Raw genomic sequence first — 19,779 nt, 5'->3', positions numbered from 1 at the left:
AGTAAAGTTCATAGTTTGTAAAACTATTTGCAAACAATGGAAATGAAAACTATTATGATTCTGTAGTTTCTTCAAAATAACCACCTTTGCTCTGATTACTGTTTTGCACACTCTTGGCATTCTCTCGATGAGCTTCAAGCACACCTGTGAAGTGAAAACCCTTACAGGTGACAACCTCTTGAAGCTCATCGAGAGAATGCCAAGAATGTACAAAGCAGTAATCAGAGTAAAGGGTGGTTATTTTGAAGAAACTAGAATATAAAACATGTTTTCACATTTCACCTTTTTTTGTTAAGTAAATAACTCCACATGTGTTCATTCATCGTTTAGATGCATTCAGTGACAATAGTCATGAATATAAACAAAACACATTGAATGAGGTGTGTCAAAACGTTTGGCCTGTACTGTATAGTATGCCCCATTTATCTATTTTTAGATTTGATTAGATAATTTCAAAGGGGACAATGCAATTTCATAAAACACATGGTTAAAAAAGCCAGAAGGCTAGTTTTCATCTGTAGTCTCGAGGGCATGATGTAAAAAAAGGCAGTAAAATACAATTTAAAATAAAAATAAAAGAAATGGGGAAAAAATTAAAAAAAGCACACAATAAATAAACAATATGATAAAAAAAAAGAAAACTACAAAAAAAAAATGCGAAAAGGGTGCAATAAAGTATAAAAATTACAATAAAAACAATCAGAATTGTAATGCATTGATAATTACGTATTTCATGACCTATTTGGTTATTTCATGACAACCATGTTAAAAATATCGGGCTGCCTGAAAAGAGTGAAATCGATAAAGCCAAAATAACGTTAAAAACACTTTATTTAATTGATATTGTTTCATCACAATATAACACATAACTTACTGAAAAAGTTCAGTAACTACAGAATACAATAAGTATCTAGACAGCATGTAAATAGTAAGAGTCCATTATTACTTGTTTTAAGGTGATAAATACTGTCAAGGGAAACTAGCCTTTTTATTGATTTATAAATGTAGCTTGGTATAAAGATGGACAACGAGAAATATATATTACAGCTCCGCCCGCGACCCCAAAGGGAATAAGCGGTAGAAAATGGATGGATGGATGAATAAACCACTAAGAATGTACAATCAGTTTTGAAGAGGTTTTATTATTCCCAATATCTTACCACAAAATTAATACAGTATGAAAATATTCAATAGAACATGATGGTGATAATATTTTTTCTTTATTTGTGTAGCAAAATAAGGCTATAGAAACAACCGCAAAAAAGTTATAGCTGAAACGCCAAAATCTGATAGCGAGCTAACATGTCAGTGATAATTTGTGTTTTTATTACCGCTTATTTGTCAAAGTACTTTAAGTGTTTATTATTAGAAGAAAAATACGCTTATTTAACGCCAGCGAGTTGTAATTTGGCCAAGAGGATGCAGCTGTCACCAGCCTCATGCCAGACCTTTCATGTCTGAGAAGGTGTGTAAGCCCTCACTCATGATCAAGGGGGGACCAATACCAGAGAAGTTGTAAAAAAAAAAAAAAAAAAAATGGCCTAGCGTCCTCTTGGGGAGCCAAAATTATGTGAAGCCTGTTAAGTGTTATGAAATGGCAATGGAGGATCCGGCTCACCTGGCACTACTGTATGTGAGCTGCACAATCTGATATCCAATACAAGGAAGAAAAGATTAAAGCTCAGCTGTCGAAGAGCTATAAATATAACAAGATGTTTATTATTGTGGGCTCTGCACTGCATCATACTGACAGATGTTTCTACTATCTGTCTTTTATAATATTATTTTATTTTCAAATGTTTAGTCTGTGAAGCAAAACTGAGGGGTTGGAAGTATTTTATACCAATTAAAAAAAAAAAGAAAAGATAATGAACAATTTATTTTAAATGAACGAATTAAAGGTGTAAAAAAAATACACCAATTAATTTCAGTGCTTAAATAACTAGTTATAGTTGTGTTTATTATGTTTCCCTTCAATTACAGAATTATTACAGTTGTATTTATCATGTGTCCCCTCAATTACAAAATTATTATTAATTTTGTTTATCATGCGTCCCCTCAAATAAAGAATTATTATAGTTGTGTTTATCATATGTCCCCTCAATTACAGAATTATTATAGTTTTATTTCTAATGTGTCCCCTCAATTACAGAATTATTATAGTTGTGTTTATCATATGTCCCCTCAATTACAGAATTATTATAGTTGTGTTTATCATGTGTCCCCTCAATTACAGAATTATTATAGTTGTATTTATAATGTGTCCCCTCAATTACAGAATTATTATAGTTCTGTTTATCATGTGTCCCCTCAATTACATAATTATTATAGTTGTGTTTATCATGTGTCCCCTCAATTACATAATTATTATAATTGTGTTTATCATGTGTCCACTCAATTACAGAATTATTATAGTTGCGTTTATCATGTGTTCCCTCAATTTCCAGTAGAAAAATAAATTTAAGTGCCAATTAAGTAATCAAGTATTGATTATTGTTGCTTTTTTATCTCCCCTAATTTCCTGACATATGTATCTGGAGGACATACTTAAAGCATATGCATCTTTGCGAAGGCAAATTTTTGGTGGTATTGAATGTCATTTGATTTTGCAGGTTTACTAGATATTGTTTGGTGTGATTCGTAACTGTAGAAATGCATTTCATGAAAAATTCCTCCACACAGCTTCCATCTTTTTGCATCCTCCTTTTGTCACTGCTTGAACTTGAGCCTGAGTCTCTCTGCCAAGGGCAGAGGGCTGTCCCCACTAAAAACGACGGAATCATCGCTATCTAACACGATGATCGGGGACACGGGGGTGGGAGGGAACAGATCAGGAACAGCTGCTTCTACCTGAGGGTTTATTGCATTCTCCAAACTCTGCAGACATTTGGAGGATTGGCTACTGCTACTAGTGGTTTTAAGTGGTCCACGGACAGGTTTCAGAGGGACATCTAATTGGATCCTTCCCTTGGGCTTGTGTAAGGGCTTTGTGGTTCTCCGAGGTGCGGGCGGCAGGTTCTCTACGTCGCTGTCGTCGCTGGATGAAGGCACGCTCATGCAAACGCTCTTCTTTGAGGCCATGTTTCTGTCTTTGTTACTTTGACATGGATCAGAATAGCACCTTTGTTGTTTCATGATAAATTTATACTGGTGAGGAGGTTTTCTGTCTGTCCCTGTCAGTCTTCTGGCAGCTTCTTCCAGCTCTTTTTTGCTCATAGATGTCTTGCTCCCATCACTATCTTTAGAACTGTCTGCATTCTGTTTTGAAGTGGGGTTAAGTGAGGGAATGTGTTCAAGGTAGCTTAGTTGCTTGGTTTCGGCGGCATTTCTCATGAGTAGCCTCTCCCTGAGAGGACACTCGGTGACACAGCGGTCTGGTTTACGTTCTGAGGTTTTCTCTTTAACGTCATCACACGTGGCTTTAGGCGGTTGAGGAGGCGGAGTGGATGTGAAGGACAAAGCATCCCAGTTGATGTCACTAAGTTGGAGAGCGTCAATAACGGCGGAGACAGACGGCGAAAGGGTAGCCTGAGGCGTACTGGGCGAATCATCATGTGGTTTACGGCTTACAGCCGAGTCCAAAACCACCACTTCGGGTATGTTTGGAGTCATACCAGGCGGTGTTTTTCTTTCTTCTGTCTGTGCCCTTGCCTTTTCTGGAGAGACGCTTTGAAGGCTCAATTTTGCCACAAGGTCCAAAATCTCCTCAGATCCAGAGGGCTTGTCCTTTTTGCTCTTTGGTTTCCGCTCTAAAAAAACAAACAAAACAAAAATGACACCATCAGTGAGTTACACTTCTTACATTTAAATGGGAACTGCACTTTTTGAGGGGAAATTTGCCTATCATTCACAATTTTTTATGTAAGACAATCACGCATGTTTTTTTAATGAAAAAAATAAACGCAAGCAAAAGTCCACTTACAATGGCGCCTATAGGAGTTGCTGTATTCTGCCCATAAAGCCTCTTAGAAAAACATCCAAATGCCTCCATCTGGATATAATGTCGTAACAGGCACATTTGTAATACCCTGAAATATTTACCTATTTTGCTCATTTTAAGCATACACGGTCCATTCATTTGAAAAACGCATCACAATGTCCGTGTTTACCATCAACAACATAACCAATTACTACTTTCTGCAGAATTCGTGATAGCCAACACACATAATGAAACACTTCTTACTGTACAATGTCTGCTTTCACTTGGATGCTGAATTATCGAGATGTATCCCCGTCTAAATGAAGAATGACTCATAATCCTCGAGAAAAAAAAAGGTCCGGAGGGTGTAACCAAGCGTCTTTTCGTGTCTTTCTTGTTATTGCCAGGAGTAAATTGGATGCCAAAATGTTAACTTTCACAAACTTTGAAGCGAGAAAGCAGCTCACCGGCTTATGTTGTCAATATAGCAGAACAAGTTGGTTAGCTCTTTTTAGCTCGCTGTGATCACAGCACCGCTATAACTAGTTTGTCTGCTTTACAATAACAATATCACTAATACTTGGTTAATATTCTGGTCACGACATGTAAATTAAGTATTGTTGGCACTTTTGGAATGGTTATATAGAGGGCTTTATGGGCGGAATCGAGGACCTTCCAATGACTCCTTTGTAAGCAGACTTTTATTTATAAGTTAGAATGCAATAAAAAAATACATCCGTCTTCTTGTCTCATAATAATTATAAACGATAGGCAAAATTTTTAAAAAGTGCATATCATTTTAACTATATTATCTCAAGGGACAATACAATAAAAATGAAACTTTCGAATAGTCAATGTACAGCCCCTACAGCAAACCAGATTTACCAACTAGGGCTGGGCGATATATCGATATACTCGATATATCGCGGGTTTGTCCCTGTGCGATATAGAAAATGACTATATTGTGATATTCGAGTATATGTTCTCACACAGTTGCTTTTAGTTGCGGGCATTATACTGCAGGCTCTTCTCAATCTTTCCTGTCTCTCCTTATAGACAAGCGCACCTTCTTACATACGTCACATACTGTCGCGTCATACGCCCTCGCATGAGAGGGAGCAGCATGGGTAACATTAGCTGTGATGCTAGCGGAGTCGTGCGAGTGGTAATACAAGAGAAATAAGGTGCAAATCTGGTAACAAATGAAGGAAGAATTAATTCCTAAGAAAAACAGTACGGGGAACATCGTCCGCCGGTGGTTTGGCTTCAAATGGGAATATGTCGAACAAGTATGCGGCAGAAGCGTTGTTACAAAAAGTAGCACCTACTGCTAATTTGTAGCATCATTTGAAAAGTCCCCCTCTAGAGAATGAAGAGTGCTTGAAACTGAATGTCAACATCTCCATTCGGTGCCATACCCACAAAATGCCGAAGCAACCATTTCCAGATCGTATGAAAAAAATAGTCAACAACAGAATTTAATAACTTCCGTAGTAACCTACCACATAACAAAAGACATACACTATTTGATTTCCTATTATGCAACTAATTTTTATTTGACAGTTATTGAAATATCTTGTGTGACATCATGCACAAAAGTGCACTTTATTTGTTTTAAACTCTTGTAGTTGCGTTCTGTACAAAAAGTGCACTTTAAAGGCCTACTGAAACCCACGACTACCGACCACGCAGTCTGATAGTTTATATATCAATGATGAAATCTTAACATTGCAACACATGCCAATACGGCCGGTTTAGTTTACTAAATTGCAATTGTAAATTTCGCGCAGAAGTATCAAGCTAAAACGTCGCGGTATGATGACGCGTGCGCGTGACCTCACGCATTGTAGAGGACATTTTGTTCCAGCACCGTTCACAGCTAATTCATCGCATAATTCCACAGTATTATGGACATCTGTGTTGCTGAATCTTTTGCAATTTGTTCGATGAATAATTGAGACGTCAAAAAAGAAAGCTGTAGGTGGGAAGCGGTGTATTGCGGCCGCCTTTAGCAACACAAACACAGCCGGTGTTTCATTGTTTACATTCCCGAAAGATGACGGTGAAGCTTTACTATGGAACAGAGCGGTCAAGCGAAGACGGTTGGATTGGACCACACACACAAAATACAGTGTATTATGCAGCGATCATTTCGAAAGAACGTGTTTCGAAGAGGGTCCCTTGCGAAGGGCAGAGATGGGCATCGCCACCACCCGTCGACTGGTGCTGAAGAAAGGTGCTGGGCCGACCTTCAGGTTGTACAGGTACGACCATGTAATCTCACTAAAACACTAGTAACACAATAAGCAGATAAGGGATTTTCCAGAATTATCCTAGTAAATTTGTGTAATCACATCTGAATAGCTCCCACTGGCCTAGTCATTTTTTTGTAGTCCTTCACTCTCACTTTCCTCATCTACGAATCTTTCATCCTCGCTCAAATTAATGGGGAAATCATCGCTTTCTCGGTCCGATTCGCTCTCTCTGCTGGTGGCCATGATTGTAAACAATGTTCGGATGTGAGGAGTTCCACAACCCGTGACGTCACGCACACATCGTCTGCTACTTCCGGTACATGCAAGGCTTTTTTTATTAGCGACCAAAAGTTGTGAACTTTATTGTCGATGTTCTCTACTAAATCCTTTTTGCAAAAATATGGCAATATCGCGAAATGATCAAGTATGACACATAGAATGGACCTGCTATCCCCGTTTAAATAAGAACATCTCCTTTCAGTAGGCCTTTAATTTAGTGTTGTTTTGATATGTCATCTAAGTGATATCATGCACAATGAGCACTTATTGCTTTTTTCAAAATGTCTCTGACAATCTTGCACTTTCTGTTTTGAAATGACATGAATGTTTGTGCCACTGCTTTATAACTGTTTAATAAATAACATTTTGGTAAATTGACTTAATAGTGGTTTACCTCTCTGCATGAAAGTTTAAAATTAGCACATATCAATGCAGTATGAACAACAATGTTTTCATATATAACATATCGCCTCGCTCTACTATAAACACACCATTATTGTGTAATAGCTGACAACACAAGTGAGTACACTTGAGAGCAAACATGTCCAAATAGTGGGGTTGGAGTGAATATTTTGTGTGAGCACAATTGTTGTCTCCTGCAGCTCTGCCTTAATCCTCTTGGACATAAAATTCACCAGAGCTACACAGATTGCTACTGGAATCATCTTACACTCTATGATGACATCACTCATCATGTTAGCAGCTCAGTTTCTTCTTCAGAATGTCACACAGCGTGTTTCCCTTCCTGAACCGCAACTCCCTAGTGCTGGAAGCATTCAAGCAGCCCCAGACCGTGACGCTGTCACCACCATGCTTGACTGTATTATCTTGCTACTCACTTGTGTTCCATGGCTGTGTGTAGACCCACTTTCAGTGGATTGTAAATCTATTCCGCTATACAAGTATAATCTGTACACTTACTACTCTGAAGTTGTATTTATTGAGTATTGTCCCTTGAGGAGTACATTTTCTGATCTAATTGTTGGGCTGCGAGTTTAGTTCATATGAGGAAGTGAAGCGCTCCAGCCGTGACAACACAAGGTGGTCCAAAAGCGAGTACATGATAGGCGAGACGGAAAGACACCTCATGGCGGGATCCTTTGATATGGACTGGCTGAGCTGTCAAGCTAACATATTCAGGTGTCGCAGCGGCCGTAATCGCCTCGCTTGCAAAAACAAGTTAGAAGTCTAGTTGACTTTGATCACCAATGAAGCATGTGTATTGAGTAGGGGTATGTCTCTCGTTTTGGTCGTATTTAAACAACAAAATAATACATTTCTGTATAATGAGCATCATTATGGTCTTACTTTCTGTCTTGTTTGCTTCAGCCAAAGCTTTGTCCCTCAGGTAGCTCTCCACCACCTCCGGGAAGGCCACACTAAAGAGGGACTCCTCCTCCACCGACCTCACCTCATGCTGATCCTCCACAGGGTGATCCTCAGGAAACACGTAATGATCTGCCGAGAGTGCATCAAAGCCACAGGCAATTTGTTATTGCGCCATCTTGTTTTTATACATATATTATGCAATTCAACTTTAACTTGATGGCTGTGTCATCATTTGAAATTGTAGCACTTTTTTTTAGGGATTTTAAACCCCTATATGAGCTTTTATATCAAACACAAGAAAAAGGTGATCCAGTCAACACAAATGCAGCCTTACAGTCAGCCTACACTCTTGTTTCAACTCATACAAACCAAACTAGATAACTATTTAGCATGCTAGCCTTAGCATTTGGCCTAAAGATAGTCTTCAAAGTGTAGAAAAGTAAAAATACACACAAAATAATGACCTCCAACCTTTTGTTAATTTCTTTATTATTTTCGCAAAAAAAGGTAACTTTCTAGATGTTCATTATGTCTTTCTTTATGCAGGAGTTGAGTTTAAGCTATTTTTCATGTGTTTTTATTACATTAACTATTATTTTAACTGTAACATAGAAAATGATAAATATAATTAAGTATAAAAAAATATGTATAACTCATGTTTACTTTTAATATTTAAATAAAAATAGAGGAAAATACATAAATGAAATGGTTACAAATATATTCAGAATATTTAATATAATGGATTTTGAGAAAAAAATGTGGCACATGAAAAGGCCAAAAAATACTGTTACTAACAGTAATAATACATCCAATAAGTTAGTAATTATTAATACTGTTATAATAATTATCAATATTCAATATACTGTCTTAACAGTTCAACTTTGTAAAGTAAAAAAAAATAGTGCAAACAAGGGTTTTAAAATGTTTATGAAATAAGCTTATCGTTCCCTAATAATTCATATACAATTTCTTTCTTAATGAAAAACACAAACAACGCTGCCTTTTCCAGGCTACTGGTACAAGACAGCCTTGTTAGTGCACTAGACTCTAATTTGACAGATTTCTCAGCCCGGGGGAGGAAGCCACTTTAGCACCTCTCAGCTGTTGTGAGTGATCCGTCACCTCTGATGCACACCTCACAGCCAGGCACTAACAATCGGGTGACGAGCACCCCGCACCCCTGTACCCCGCAGCAGGCCTGTCACTCAAGCCGAGAGGATGTTTGTTTTGGAACTTACCTGGTGTTGTCCAGATGACTTCGAAGCAAGACACTGAGTTTCTCACGCGTGGTTTCGCTATTCTTGTTATAGGGAGTGAGGAGAAAGGATTGTAATCATAATGTTAAAAAAAACCCAAATGATCTTCTAAAGGAAATACAAAAGTTGTACCGAATAGGCTTGATTTGTGATGACATTGATCTCCCACATGTCCTGTTTATCAGCACTGCATAAGTCATCAGGACCAAAACCTTTTCACTGGTGTAGTGCTTTGGCCACTCCATCTTGTCATGTGCAAATTTCTATAATAATAACAAAAAACACAGTTTTGAGGAAACAATATGAACACTGAAAATAGAGCTTCTTGCTAAACAAATTACCTGCATTAAAAGCATATTTGGCTGTCTCCTCTTGAAGTTTGCAACAGGTTTATCCTTGGAAATCAAAAACTCGTTGATAATCTGCAGAGAAATTGGGTAAAAATGAACATCTGGTCTACAGCAGTACTGGAGTAAAACAAATTGGCTTTACCTCAGTAAATGGGAAGTGTTGACTTGCCAGGGTTTTCCTGAAATAACACACAAGGAAATCATCTTTTGAAATTGTACAAATGCTCTATATTTTTGTAAATGGTAAATGCTGGTGGCTAAGAGTGACAAAAGTTAGACCAGGTGAATAGTAACAGTGGCCCACGAGCCACATCCGGCCCGCCACAGCTTTTAACTTGGTCCGCTGAACGTTATCCAAATAGGCTTGGTGAAATTATTCAAACTGGATTGCTCATGTATGCAGTACCTACGCTACCCTGCAAAGGGCAACAGCGAGGCATATGTGTAACAATGAAGCAGCAGTGGGGTGAGTAGAAAATTCGGAAATTGGACTCCTAACAGTGCCTGGAAAACAAAATATGAATGCTCTGCACCGAGCCGCTGCTCAAGTCATTGTTGTCTGACGTTTTAAGCAACGAGCACGTTGTTCCAGACTAGCAACAACTGTAGAAATCCACACGTTTAAGCTTCATCACGAAACTTGGTTAAATCTTTGTAAGTAGATATTGTGCATAAATATAGATTTAGCTAGTTTTTTATTTAAAATGCTGACTTTGGGATGTCTTTTGTATTCGTAGTCGTGTTTTTTGCCAGAGAGTCACTCTGGTAAAATAAAAAATAAGAATATGAATAAATAAATTATTTTTTTATAAATTGCTAATAAAATACAATTTAATATTATAATATATCAGTACATATTGCATACTGTAGATATAATATGTAAATATTACATATATGTTAGATTGCTACAATGGTACATTTTTAGTCTACTTTATAACTGCATTATCCTTTCCATCCTCTGTAACTGAGCTACTGTGTGGAACAATTTCCCTCGTGGATCAATAAAGTTTGTTTAAGTCTAAGAGCTTGTTTAATGCATGTAGTGCTAAATTTGACCAGTAGAGAGCAATAACGCTACAGTTTAGGTTTATTTGTGTTCAATGTGGATGTTGTTTTGCTTCATCTGTAGTATTTTTTGTGATTGTATTAACACTAAACCTAAAGTTAAAAAAAACAACACATATTTATGTAAAATACACAATGGACATTGTACTTTAGTGATGTTTATTTTTAGCCCAACAAACCTAAATAAAGGGAGAAGTGTAAAAAATAAAACTGAGGAAGGAAAATAATTCAACAGAATGAACATCAATCCTCAACAAAACCTGTAGACTCTCTTTAGTTTCTATTAACTATCTGTCCAGCTGCACACGCTGGACTGAGTAGCGAGGGCAGATTAATGAGTTTATTGACAGTCCATTGGGAAAGCTGATGTGTTTACTTTTCATTTAAATAAACGCACTCTCAAAGAAATATAACCTTCGGAGGCACTTTCTGACGAAACAACCATATTTGATTGTCCGACCCCTGTGCCCTGTGGCTCTTGATACTGTGTTCATTACGTAATTGAATAGCTCGGAGTTAGACGCTAAAAGATGACAATAAAAGCGCAAACAAAGTCACACACCTTTTTATATTTGTCTCGACAGACTGTGCTTGGCGAGTGCGTTCGCAGCGGTGCCAGTCACATGGGCACTGGTAGTCAAAATCCTGAGGTTGGCAGAATCGTTGACTGTCACAAAGCGTACAACCGCTGCGTTCGTGTGCCTTGGCCGAGCCTAAAACAAAAAATATGAATGTGAGAATACAGAAAAATGGACAACTGTAAGATGATAGAAAGAGCAGGCCTGGGCAATTATTTTGACTCGGGGGCCACATTTAGAGAAACAAATGTATCTGGGGGCTGGTATATGTATTTTTATGAAAACTAATACAAAACCACACAATGATGTCTGATTGAATGTTAAAAACGTTATGACAGACCGCCTTAAAAAATGTAATGGAATTTTACATTTTTCTATAAATGATAAAACACTGAATATTGACGACATATGAATGTCACACCCCCTTTCGATCGACACATTTTACAATCAAGTGAAACACAACAAAAATGCAATAAACAGTGAAATATGAACGCGAAGGGTACAAAATAAACCTACCTACAATCTGATATATCTGATACATCACTAAGCTTTAGAACTTTGTTGTGCAAATCTCGTCTGTGGAAACGCTTCCCGCCCAACACTGCTTGGTGCCTCATCTGAGCTGCTGTGACGTAGAGCAGTGGTTCTCAAATGGGGGTACGCGTACCCCTGGGGGTACTTGAAGGTATGCCAAGGGGTACGTGAGATTTTTAAAAAATATTCTAAATATGGCAATAATTCAAAAATCCTTTATTAATATATTTATTGAATAATACTTCAACAAAATATGAATGTAAGTTCATAACCTGTGAAAACAAACGCTACAGTGCAATATTCGGTGTTGGCAGCTAAATTTTTTGTGGACATGTTCCATAAATATTGATGTTAAAGATTTCTTTTTTTGTGAAAAAATGTTTAGAATTAAGTTCATGAATCCAGATGGATCTCTATTACAATCCCCAAAGAGGGTACTTCAAGTTGATGATTACTTCTATGTGTAGAAATTTTTATTTATAATTGAATTAATTGTTTATTTTTCAACAAGTTTTTAGTTATTTGTATATCTTTTTTTCCAAAGACTTCAAGAAACACCATTACAAATGAGCAATATTTTGCACTGTTATACAATTTAATAAATCTGAAACTGATGACATAGTGCTGTATTTTACTTCTTTATCTCTTTTTTTCAACCAAAAATGCTTTGCTGATTAGGGGGTACATGAATAAAAAAAATGTTCACAGGGGGCACATCACTGAAAAAAGGTTGAGAACCACTGACGTAGAGGACCATAGTAACTGATTAGATGACCACGGTACCAGGAATTGGCACGTAATCAGTTCAAATGTGAACAGTACCTATCCCTCGTACAATGTGACCTAAAGTATGGACATAACACTTTTATGACAGTAAAAAACCATGAACATGTTTGATGTCATGTGTCGTCAAAGTATGCTTTGTTTATTAGTGTTGTATTTATTCGTATTATACACCGGTTAGCTAATGTATTCGGACAGTAAAATGTAATTTCTTATCATTGCCTGTACAGTTAAAAAGACGTAATATTGCCACGGTTCAACCCCTTAACAGATTACTTCTACCATTATTGATATCAATTGAATAAAAATTCAGAACAACCTTTCAATGTTCCACTCTATACTTACTACACTTGTTCTAGACTGGGGGTGAAGTGTCTTGCTCAAGGATGCAACGGCGTGGCGCGTTTGGTAGAGTGGCCGTGCCAGCAACCTGAGGGTTCCTGGTTCGATCCCCACCTTCTGCCAACCAAGTCACGTCCGTTGCGTCCTTGAGCAAGACACTTCAACCTTGCTCCTGATGGGTCGTGGTTAGGGCCTTGCATGGCAGCTCCCGCCATCAGTGTGTGAATGTGTGTGTGAATGGGTGAATGTGGAAATAGTGTCAAAGCGCTTTGAGTACCTTGAAGGTAGAAAAGCGCTATATAAGTACAACCCATTTCCCATTTCCCATTTACTTGTGTCCTACTGCTTATCTGGGCAAAAAATGCAGGTCAGAGTTCAAAGCTGTGGAACCACTCACCGGGATGTTGACATAAGTGGCAATGAGGAACCTTCTTCACAACTCCTTGAGACACACATGTCACCTCATCCTTCCACTGCGTGAACCTGAGAGTTATCACACATTGAAGTAGTTTGTTGTGTAAATCGTAAATAAAAACAGAATACAACCTATATTAAATTGAATAGACTGCAAAGACAAGATACTTTACGTTCGAACTAGAAAACTTTTTTTTTTTTTTTTTAATTTTAGCTCATTTGGAATTTGATGCCTGCAACATGTTTCAAAAAAGCTGGCACAAGTGGCAAAAAAGATTGAGAAAGTTGAGGAATGCTCATCAAACACTTATTTGGAACATCCCACAGGGGAACAGGGTAATTGGGAACAGGTGGGTTCCATGATTGGGTATAAAATCAGCTTCCATGAAAAGCTTTGTCATTCACAAACAAGGATGGTGCGAGGGTAACCACTTTGTGTACAAATATGTGAGCAAATTGTCAAACAGTTTAAGAACAACATTTCTCAACAAGTTATTGCAAAGAATTTAGGGATTTCACCATCTACGGTCCGTAATATCGTCAATAAGTTAAAAGAATCTGGAGAAATCGCTGCACGTAAGAGATGATATTGCGGACCTTCCATCCCTCAGGCGGTACCGCATGAAAAAGCGACATCAGTGTGTAAAAGATATCCCAACATGGGCTCAGGAACACTTCAGAAAACCACTGTCAATAACTACAGTTCATTGCTACATCTGTAGGTGCAAGTTAAAACTCTATGTAAAGCAAAAGCCATTTATCAGCAACACCCAGAAACGCCGCCGTCTTCGCTGGGCCCGAGCTCATCTAAGATGGACTGATGCAAAGCGGAAAAGTGTTCTGTGGTTCGACGAGTCTACATTTCACATGTTTTTTGGAAACTGCGGACGTCGTGTCCTCCGAAACAAAGAGGAGAAGAACCATCTGGATTGTTACAGGCGCAAAGTTCAAAAGCCAGCATCTGTGAGAGTATGGGGGTGTATTAGTGCCCAAGGCATGGGTAACTTACACATCTGTGAAGGCACCATTAATGCTGAAAGGTACATACAGGTTTTGGAGTAACATATGTTGCCATCCAAGCAACGTTATGATGGACGCCCTTGCTTATTTCAGCAAGACAATGCCAAGCCACGTGTAACAACTGCATGGCTTTGTAGTAAGAGTGTGGGTACTAGACTGGCCTGCCTGTATTCCAGATCTGTCTCCCATTGAAAATGTGTGACGCAATATGAAGCCTAAAATTACACAACAGAGACCCCAGACTGTTGAACAATGTAAGCTGTACATCAAACAAGAATGGGAAAATAATTTCACCCGAAAAGCTTAAAAAATGGTCTCCTCAGTTCCCCAACATTTACTGAGTTTTTTTTTTAAAGGAAAGGCCATGCAACAAAGTGGTAAAAATACGACTGTGCCAACTTTTTTGCAACGTGTTGCTGCTATTAAATGCTAAGTTAACGATTATTCGCATTAAAAAAAATTAAATTTCTCAGTTCGAACATTAAATATCTTGTCTTTGCAGTGTATTCAATTGAAAATTAGATGAAAAGGATTTGCAAATCATTGTATTCTGTTTTTATTTACGATATACACAACATGCCAACTTCACTTGCTTTGGGTTTTGTACCTCTGCAGAAGTGTTTGTCCTTTCAGTGTCTGGATCAGCCTCAGCGCTTGCTCCTTACCAACACAGGGGATTCCCTTTTAGAAAAATAAACATACACGCTAGTTGTTTATTTAATGTAGACCATCATAAAAACGTTGAAGGTTGACCCCATACCTTGGGAATATAATCACATCCGAGGAGAATAGCCAGACCAACAAGGTTCTCTCTGGAGAGATTCACCTGTGACTGGACACGTGAGGTCTTGTAACAGTCCACCTGGGGGTCCTACATAGTACAAACAATACATTTTCACGGCTTATTGTGTGCATTGAATGTGTTAGGTTAGCTAACATATGCTGTGTAAAAGTTCATACACACTTTAGAGTTCATATTGAAGTTTCTGTAGACGGTCCGTGCACCGTACAGGAAGACATCTCCATCGTTGGTGATGCAACCGTCCACAAGTCCATGTGAGTCCAGGTATGCACACATGGCCTCAGCCTCCCCTGCCGCGGTCACCCACGGCACACCCAGATAGTCCAACATCTCTGCACACTGGACAGAAAAGAGAAAGGTTAGTATTTATTGTGCATGGCAAACATTTCTGACAGACACAAACCTCTCTGAGCACGGCCTTAAAGCGTCCTCTGCTGGTGTTTGTGGAGTGTTTGGGAGCAGCTTTTTTGGGCCCTCCAAATCGGTTTGCATTCCTATGGCTCATGGTCTCGGCTTTCAGTTTCGGGGCCTCTCCCTCCATGACGAAGACAAGCTTCACTCCCATGAGAGTAAGGGAAGAGACCCGGAAAAATAGATTCCTGCACATAAAACAGCAACGTTACCCTCAACCATCAATAGACGTTTGTAATAATTTTGTAACACTTCTTCATTATCATTTCTTTTTATTCCGTTCATTAATATGCATATATACAAGCCACGTACAGTCCACACTTTCATTGTTTTTTTTGTTTCTTATACATTTCAATGATCAGAAAGCAGCAGATGGGAGAAGAATATCCTCATATTTTTTGCCCCCTTTTTGTAACACAAATTATTTTGGATGACTCTGTCACTGTTCCCTGCACACAACACCCAAACTCCAACATACTTTTTAATTTTCGTTTAAGCATTTTCACAATGACGCGTTCAAACAAAATCAAAATTCAGTCTGATATAATGCCAGTTGTCTCTTTTTCTAACTCTTTTTAAATTCAAAAATATTCTAGCAACTTTTTAAGTCTTTCTTTGGAGAATGACATGCTTTCACACTAACAAATGACAGCCACATTTGTTTCAAATGTTTCGCATTCTTGAATGATAAAAGTCATATGTCATGGTTCTCATCTTCAGACGTGAACAAGAATAACTTTTGTAAGTGCTTCAAAAAAACTTTATTTCTAGCTTTGAACATCACTAATAAAGAAAGCAGTGTTTTTCAACCTTTTTCGAGCCAAGTCAAATTTTTTGCGTTGAAAAAATCCGGAGGCAGAAATCATTAAAAAACTAAACTCGGTTGACAGTAAGTCGTTGTCGCAATTGTTGGATATGACTTTAAACCATAACCAACCATGCATCAATATAGCTCTTGTCTCAAAGTAGGTGTACTGTCATGACCTGTCACATCACGCCGTGACTTTTTTGGAGTTTTTTGCAGTTTTCCTGTGTGTATTGTTTTAGTCCTCATCTTGCGCTCCTATTTTGGTGGCTTTTAAAAAAATCTTTTTTGGTATTTCCCAGTAGCGGTGTCATGTCTTCCTTTGAGCGATATTTTCCGCATCTACTTTGTTTTAGCAATCAAGAATATTTCAATTGTTTTTATCCTTCTCTGTGGGGACATTGTTGATTGTCATGTCATGTACGTTGTGGATGCCGTCTTTGCTCCACAGTAAGTCTTTGCTGTCGTCCAGCATTCTGTTATGGTTTACTTTGTAGCCAATTCAGTTTTAATTTTGATCTGCATAGCCTTCCCTAAGCTTCACTGCCCTTTCTTAGGGGCACTCACCTTTTGTTTATTTTTGGTTTAAGCATTGGACACCTTTTTACGCTCTTCCTGACATCTACAAAGTATCTACCGGCTGCCACCAACTGATATGGAAGAGTATTACACGGTTACTCTGCCGAGCTCTGGACAGCACCGACACTCAACGACAACACATAATTTGCAGACTATGATTACTGGTTTGCAAAAAACATTTTTACCCCAAATAGGTGAAATTGGATAATCTCCCACGGCACACCAGACTGTATCACTGCACACTAGTGTGCCGCGGCACACTAGTGTGGTGGAAAAACACTGTATAGCATATGCAATTCTACAATGTCTTTTAGTTTTAATAGTCCTGACCTAATTGATTGAAACTTTTATTAGTAGATTGCCCAGTACAGTACATATTCTGTACCATTGACCACTTAATGGTAACACCCGAATAAGTTTTTCAACTTGTTTAAGTCGGGGTCCACGTTAATCAATTCATGGTACAAATATATACTATCAGCATAATACAGTCATCACACAAGTTAATCATCAGAGTATATACATTGAATTATTTACATTATTTACAATCCAAGGGGTGGGATGTGGAGGGGGTTGGGGTTGGGGCGGGGGGGTTAGGTTTGGTTGATATCAGCACTTCAGTCGTCAAAAAAAATATCTGAGAAATGGACATTGTAACAGTGTAGGTCTGACTTCGTTGGATATGTACAGCAAGCAGTGAACATAGTGAGTTCAGAAAGCATAAGAACAAGCATATACATTTGATTATTCACATTTGATTATTTACAAATGATTATTTACAATCTGGGGAGGTGGGATGTGGGGGAGGAAGGGTGTTAGGCCAGGGTTGTAGTTGCATGGAGGTGTTCTTTTAGTGCGGTTTTGAAGGAGGATAGAGATGCACGTTCTTTTACACCTGTTGGGAGTGCATTCTATATTGATGTGTCATGAGTTAAGACCTTTGTTGAACCGGAATCTGGGTTTAACGTGGTTTGTGGAGCTCCTCTTGATGTTGTGGTTATGGCAGTCATTTACATTCTGGAAGTATTCTGACATGTACTTCGGTATCAGGGAGGTGTAGCGAATTTTATAGACTGGGCTCAGTGCAAGTTGTTTTACTCTGTCTTCCACGTTGAGCCAGCCCACTTTGGAGAAGTGGGTAGGAGTGAGGTGTGATCTGGGGTGGAGATCGAGAAGTAACCTGACTAGCTTGTTCTGGGATGTTTGGAGTCTACATTTGAGGGTTTTGGAGGTGCTGGGGTACCAGGAGTTGCATGCGTAGTCAAAAAAGGGTTGAATGAGAGCTCCCACTAGAATCTTCATGGTGCTTTTGTTGACCAGAGAGGAGATTCTGTAGAGAAATCTTGTTCGTTGGTTGACCTTTTTGATTACCTTGGTTACCATTTTATCAGAGGAAAGATTAGCCTCTAGAATAGAACCTTGGTAGGTGACCTCATCTTTCCTGGTGATAACAATGTCACCCACTTTAATAGTGAAGTCACTGACTTAAAATAATACAAATTGCTCTCTTCTGTAAAAGAAATAAAGGTATTATGTTGCTGTGATATTTATTTCCTCATACTTCTGCACAATAATTGAGCAATATAACATACGGCTGTATTTAACCTTGTTCAAAATAAATACGCTTTTAGATACCTTTTTTTCATATGCAATATATGAGCTTTCCATCTCAACTTTTCATCTAGGACAGGGGTGTCGAACTCAAATACAGAGTGGGCCAAAGTTTATAACTGAAAAAAGGCGCGGGCCAAGGTTGTGCAAATTAACCTTTTAATAGGGACCCACACATGTTTTGCATTGAATATTGAACAAGCAAGGCTTATATAACTTTATAGTGACATGCAAAATCGAGTTTCAAACATTAATAATAATTAAAAAATATCAATGGCATATCAAATAAAATAAATAAAAAAATTGGATGCATCTTTTCGGCGGCGGGATTGAGGTGGGGCAGGGTTTGGTGGTAGCGGGGGGTGTACATTGTAGCGTCCCGGAAGAGTTAGCGCTGCAAGGGGTTCTGGGTATTTGTTCTGTTGTGTGTATGTTGTGTTACGTTGCGGATGTTCTCCCGAAATGTGTTTGTCATTCTTGTTTGGTGTGGGTTCACAGTGTGGCGCATATTTGTAAAAGTGTTAGTTTTTCATACGGCCACCCTCAGTGTGACCTGTATGGCTGTTGACCAAGTATGCCTTGCATTCACTTCTGTGTATAAGTCGCATATATTATATGACTGGGCCGGCACGCTGTTTGTATGGAGGAAAAGCGTACGTGGCGACAGGTTGTAGAGAACGCCAAAGGCAGTGCCTTTAAGGCCTGCCCCCAATATTGTTGTCCGGGTGGAAATCGGGAGGAATTTGGAAGGGGCGCTGAACTTCGGAAGTTTCCCGGGAAAATCGGGAGGGTTGACGAATATGAGTATTCGCGGTGAATGCGGTGTTGAAGCGGCGGGCCAGCTCCAATGTTAATTTGATATTGCCACAAGGGCCAACTGAAATTACACGGCAGGCCAAATTTGGCCTGTTGGCCAGAGTTTGACACCCATAATCTAGGATGACTTCTTCCCAACTGTCCATAATAAAATGGTCCATATTACCTGAGATGAGGCTTGGTGACTCTGCCCATCATTGCTTGGACGTGCTGGGCCTCACAGATCCACAAACTGAGGTCAACCGCCAGCGTCTTTCCGCTCAAACTGTACAATGGCACGGACTCCCGAACCGGCTCGACGATGGACCATAAACCTTGGACACCCATGACCGGACAGTTATTTGCTTTTTATTAGTTAAACGACCGAGAAAAATGACAACTGCACGACACATAATACAACAATGGCTCGGTGATTTTCAAAAGCGGGCGCCCTTTTGGCTGCGACCGATTAGGTTTGCCCCCTCACTCATACGCTTTCCTTGTTGTAGCCTAAACATTCAATCATTTTCAAATAAGTTATTTTGTAGGCAAATATGATAAATAAATGTTAAATTAAGCATAAATATAAAATCTATATCAATAAAAACAAACTGAAAAATAAACAATAGAGAGGACACTGAACTAAGTGGAA

The 19,779-nt window shown here is 38.7% G+C and overlaps 1 protein-coding gene across 1 annotated transcript; it reads right to left on the bottom strand.

The window, feature by feature from the left end:
- Window positions 1-1,122: 1,122 nt before the first annotated feature.
- On the bottom strand, window positions 1,123-19,771 carry LOC133552914 (flap endonuclease GEN homolog 1). Its single transcript, XM_061900503.1, has 13 exons — window positions 19,315-19,771; window positions 15,330-15,525; window positions 15,089-15,265; window positions 14,885-14,995; window positions 14,732-14,805; window positions 13,088-13,173; window positions 11,016-11,166; window positions 9,531-9,567; window positions 9,380-9,460; window positions 9,171-9,301; window positions 9,021-9,082; window positions 7,762-7,911; window positions 1,123-3,749 (listed from the first exon to the last, which is right to left on the bottom strand). Exons 1-13 carry the CDS (start codon window positions 19,473-19,475, stop codon window positions 2,710-2,712), a joined length of 2,457 nt encoding a protein of 818 aa, XP_061756487.1. The 5' UTR covers window positions 19,476-19,771; the 3' UTR covers window positions 1,123-2,709.
- Window positions 19,772-19,779: the final 8 nt, after the last annotated feature.

The sequence above is a fragment of the Nerophis ophidion genome, linkage group LG05 (genome assembly GCF_033978795.1).
Source record: "Nerophis ophidion isolate RoL-2023_Sa linkage group LG05, RoL_Noph_v1.0, whole genome shotgun sequence".
NCBI classification, from domain to species: Eukaryota; Metazoa; Chordata; class Actinopteri; order Syngnathiformes; family Syngnathidae; genus Nerophis; species Nerophis ophidion.
Note: the sequence above shows the minus strand (reverse complement) of the source record. Positions and strands in the feature narration are given on the sequence as shown.

What these genes read in the sequence shown, in the direction of transcription:
- LOC133552914 (XM_061900503.1), bottom strand. Translation starts at nt 19,475, where the DNA reads ATGGGTGTCCAAGGTTTATGGTCCATCGTCGAGCCGGTTCGGGAGTCC. An exon ending in CCACTTATGTCAACATCCCG is followed by an intron (nt 11,167 to 13,087) that starts GTGAGTGGTTCC and finishes TTTTTGTTTTAG; the next exon opens with GCTCGGCCAAGGCACACGAA. An exon ending in CAAATATGCTTTTAATGCAG is followed by an intron (nt 9,302 to 9,379) that starts GTAATTTGTTTA and finishes TTATTATTATAG; the next exon opens with AAATTTGCACATGACAAGAT.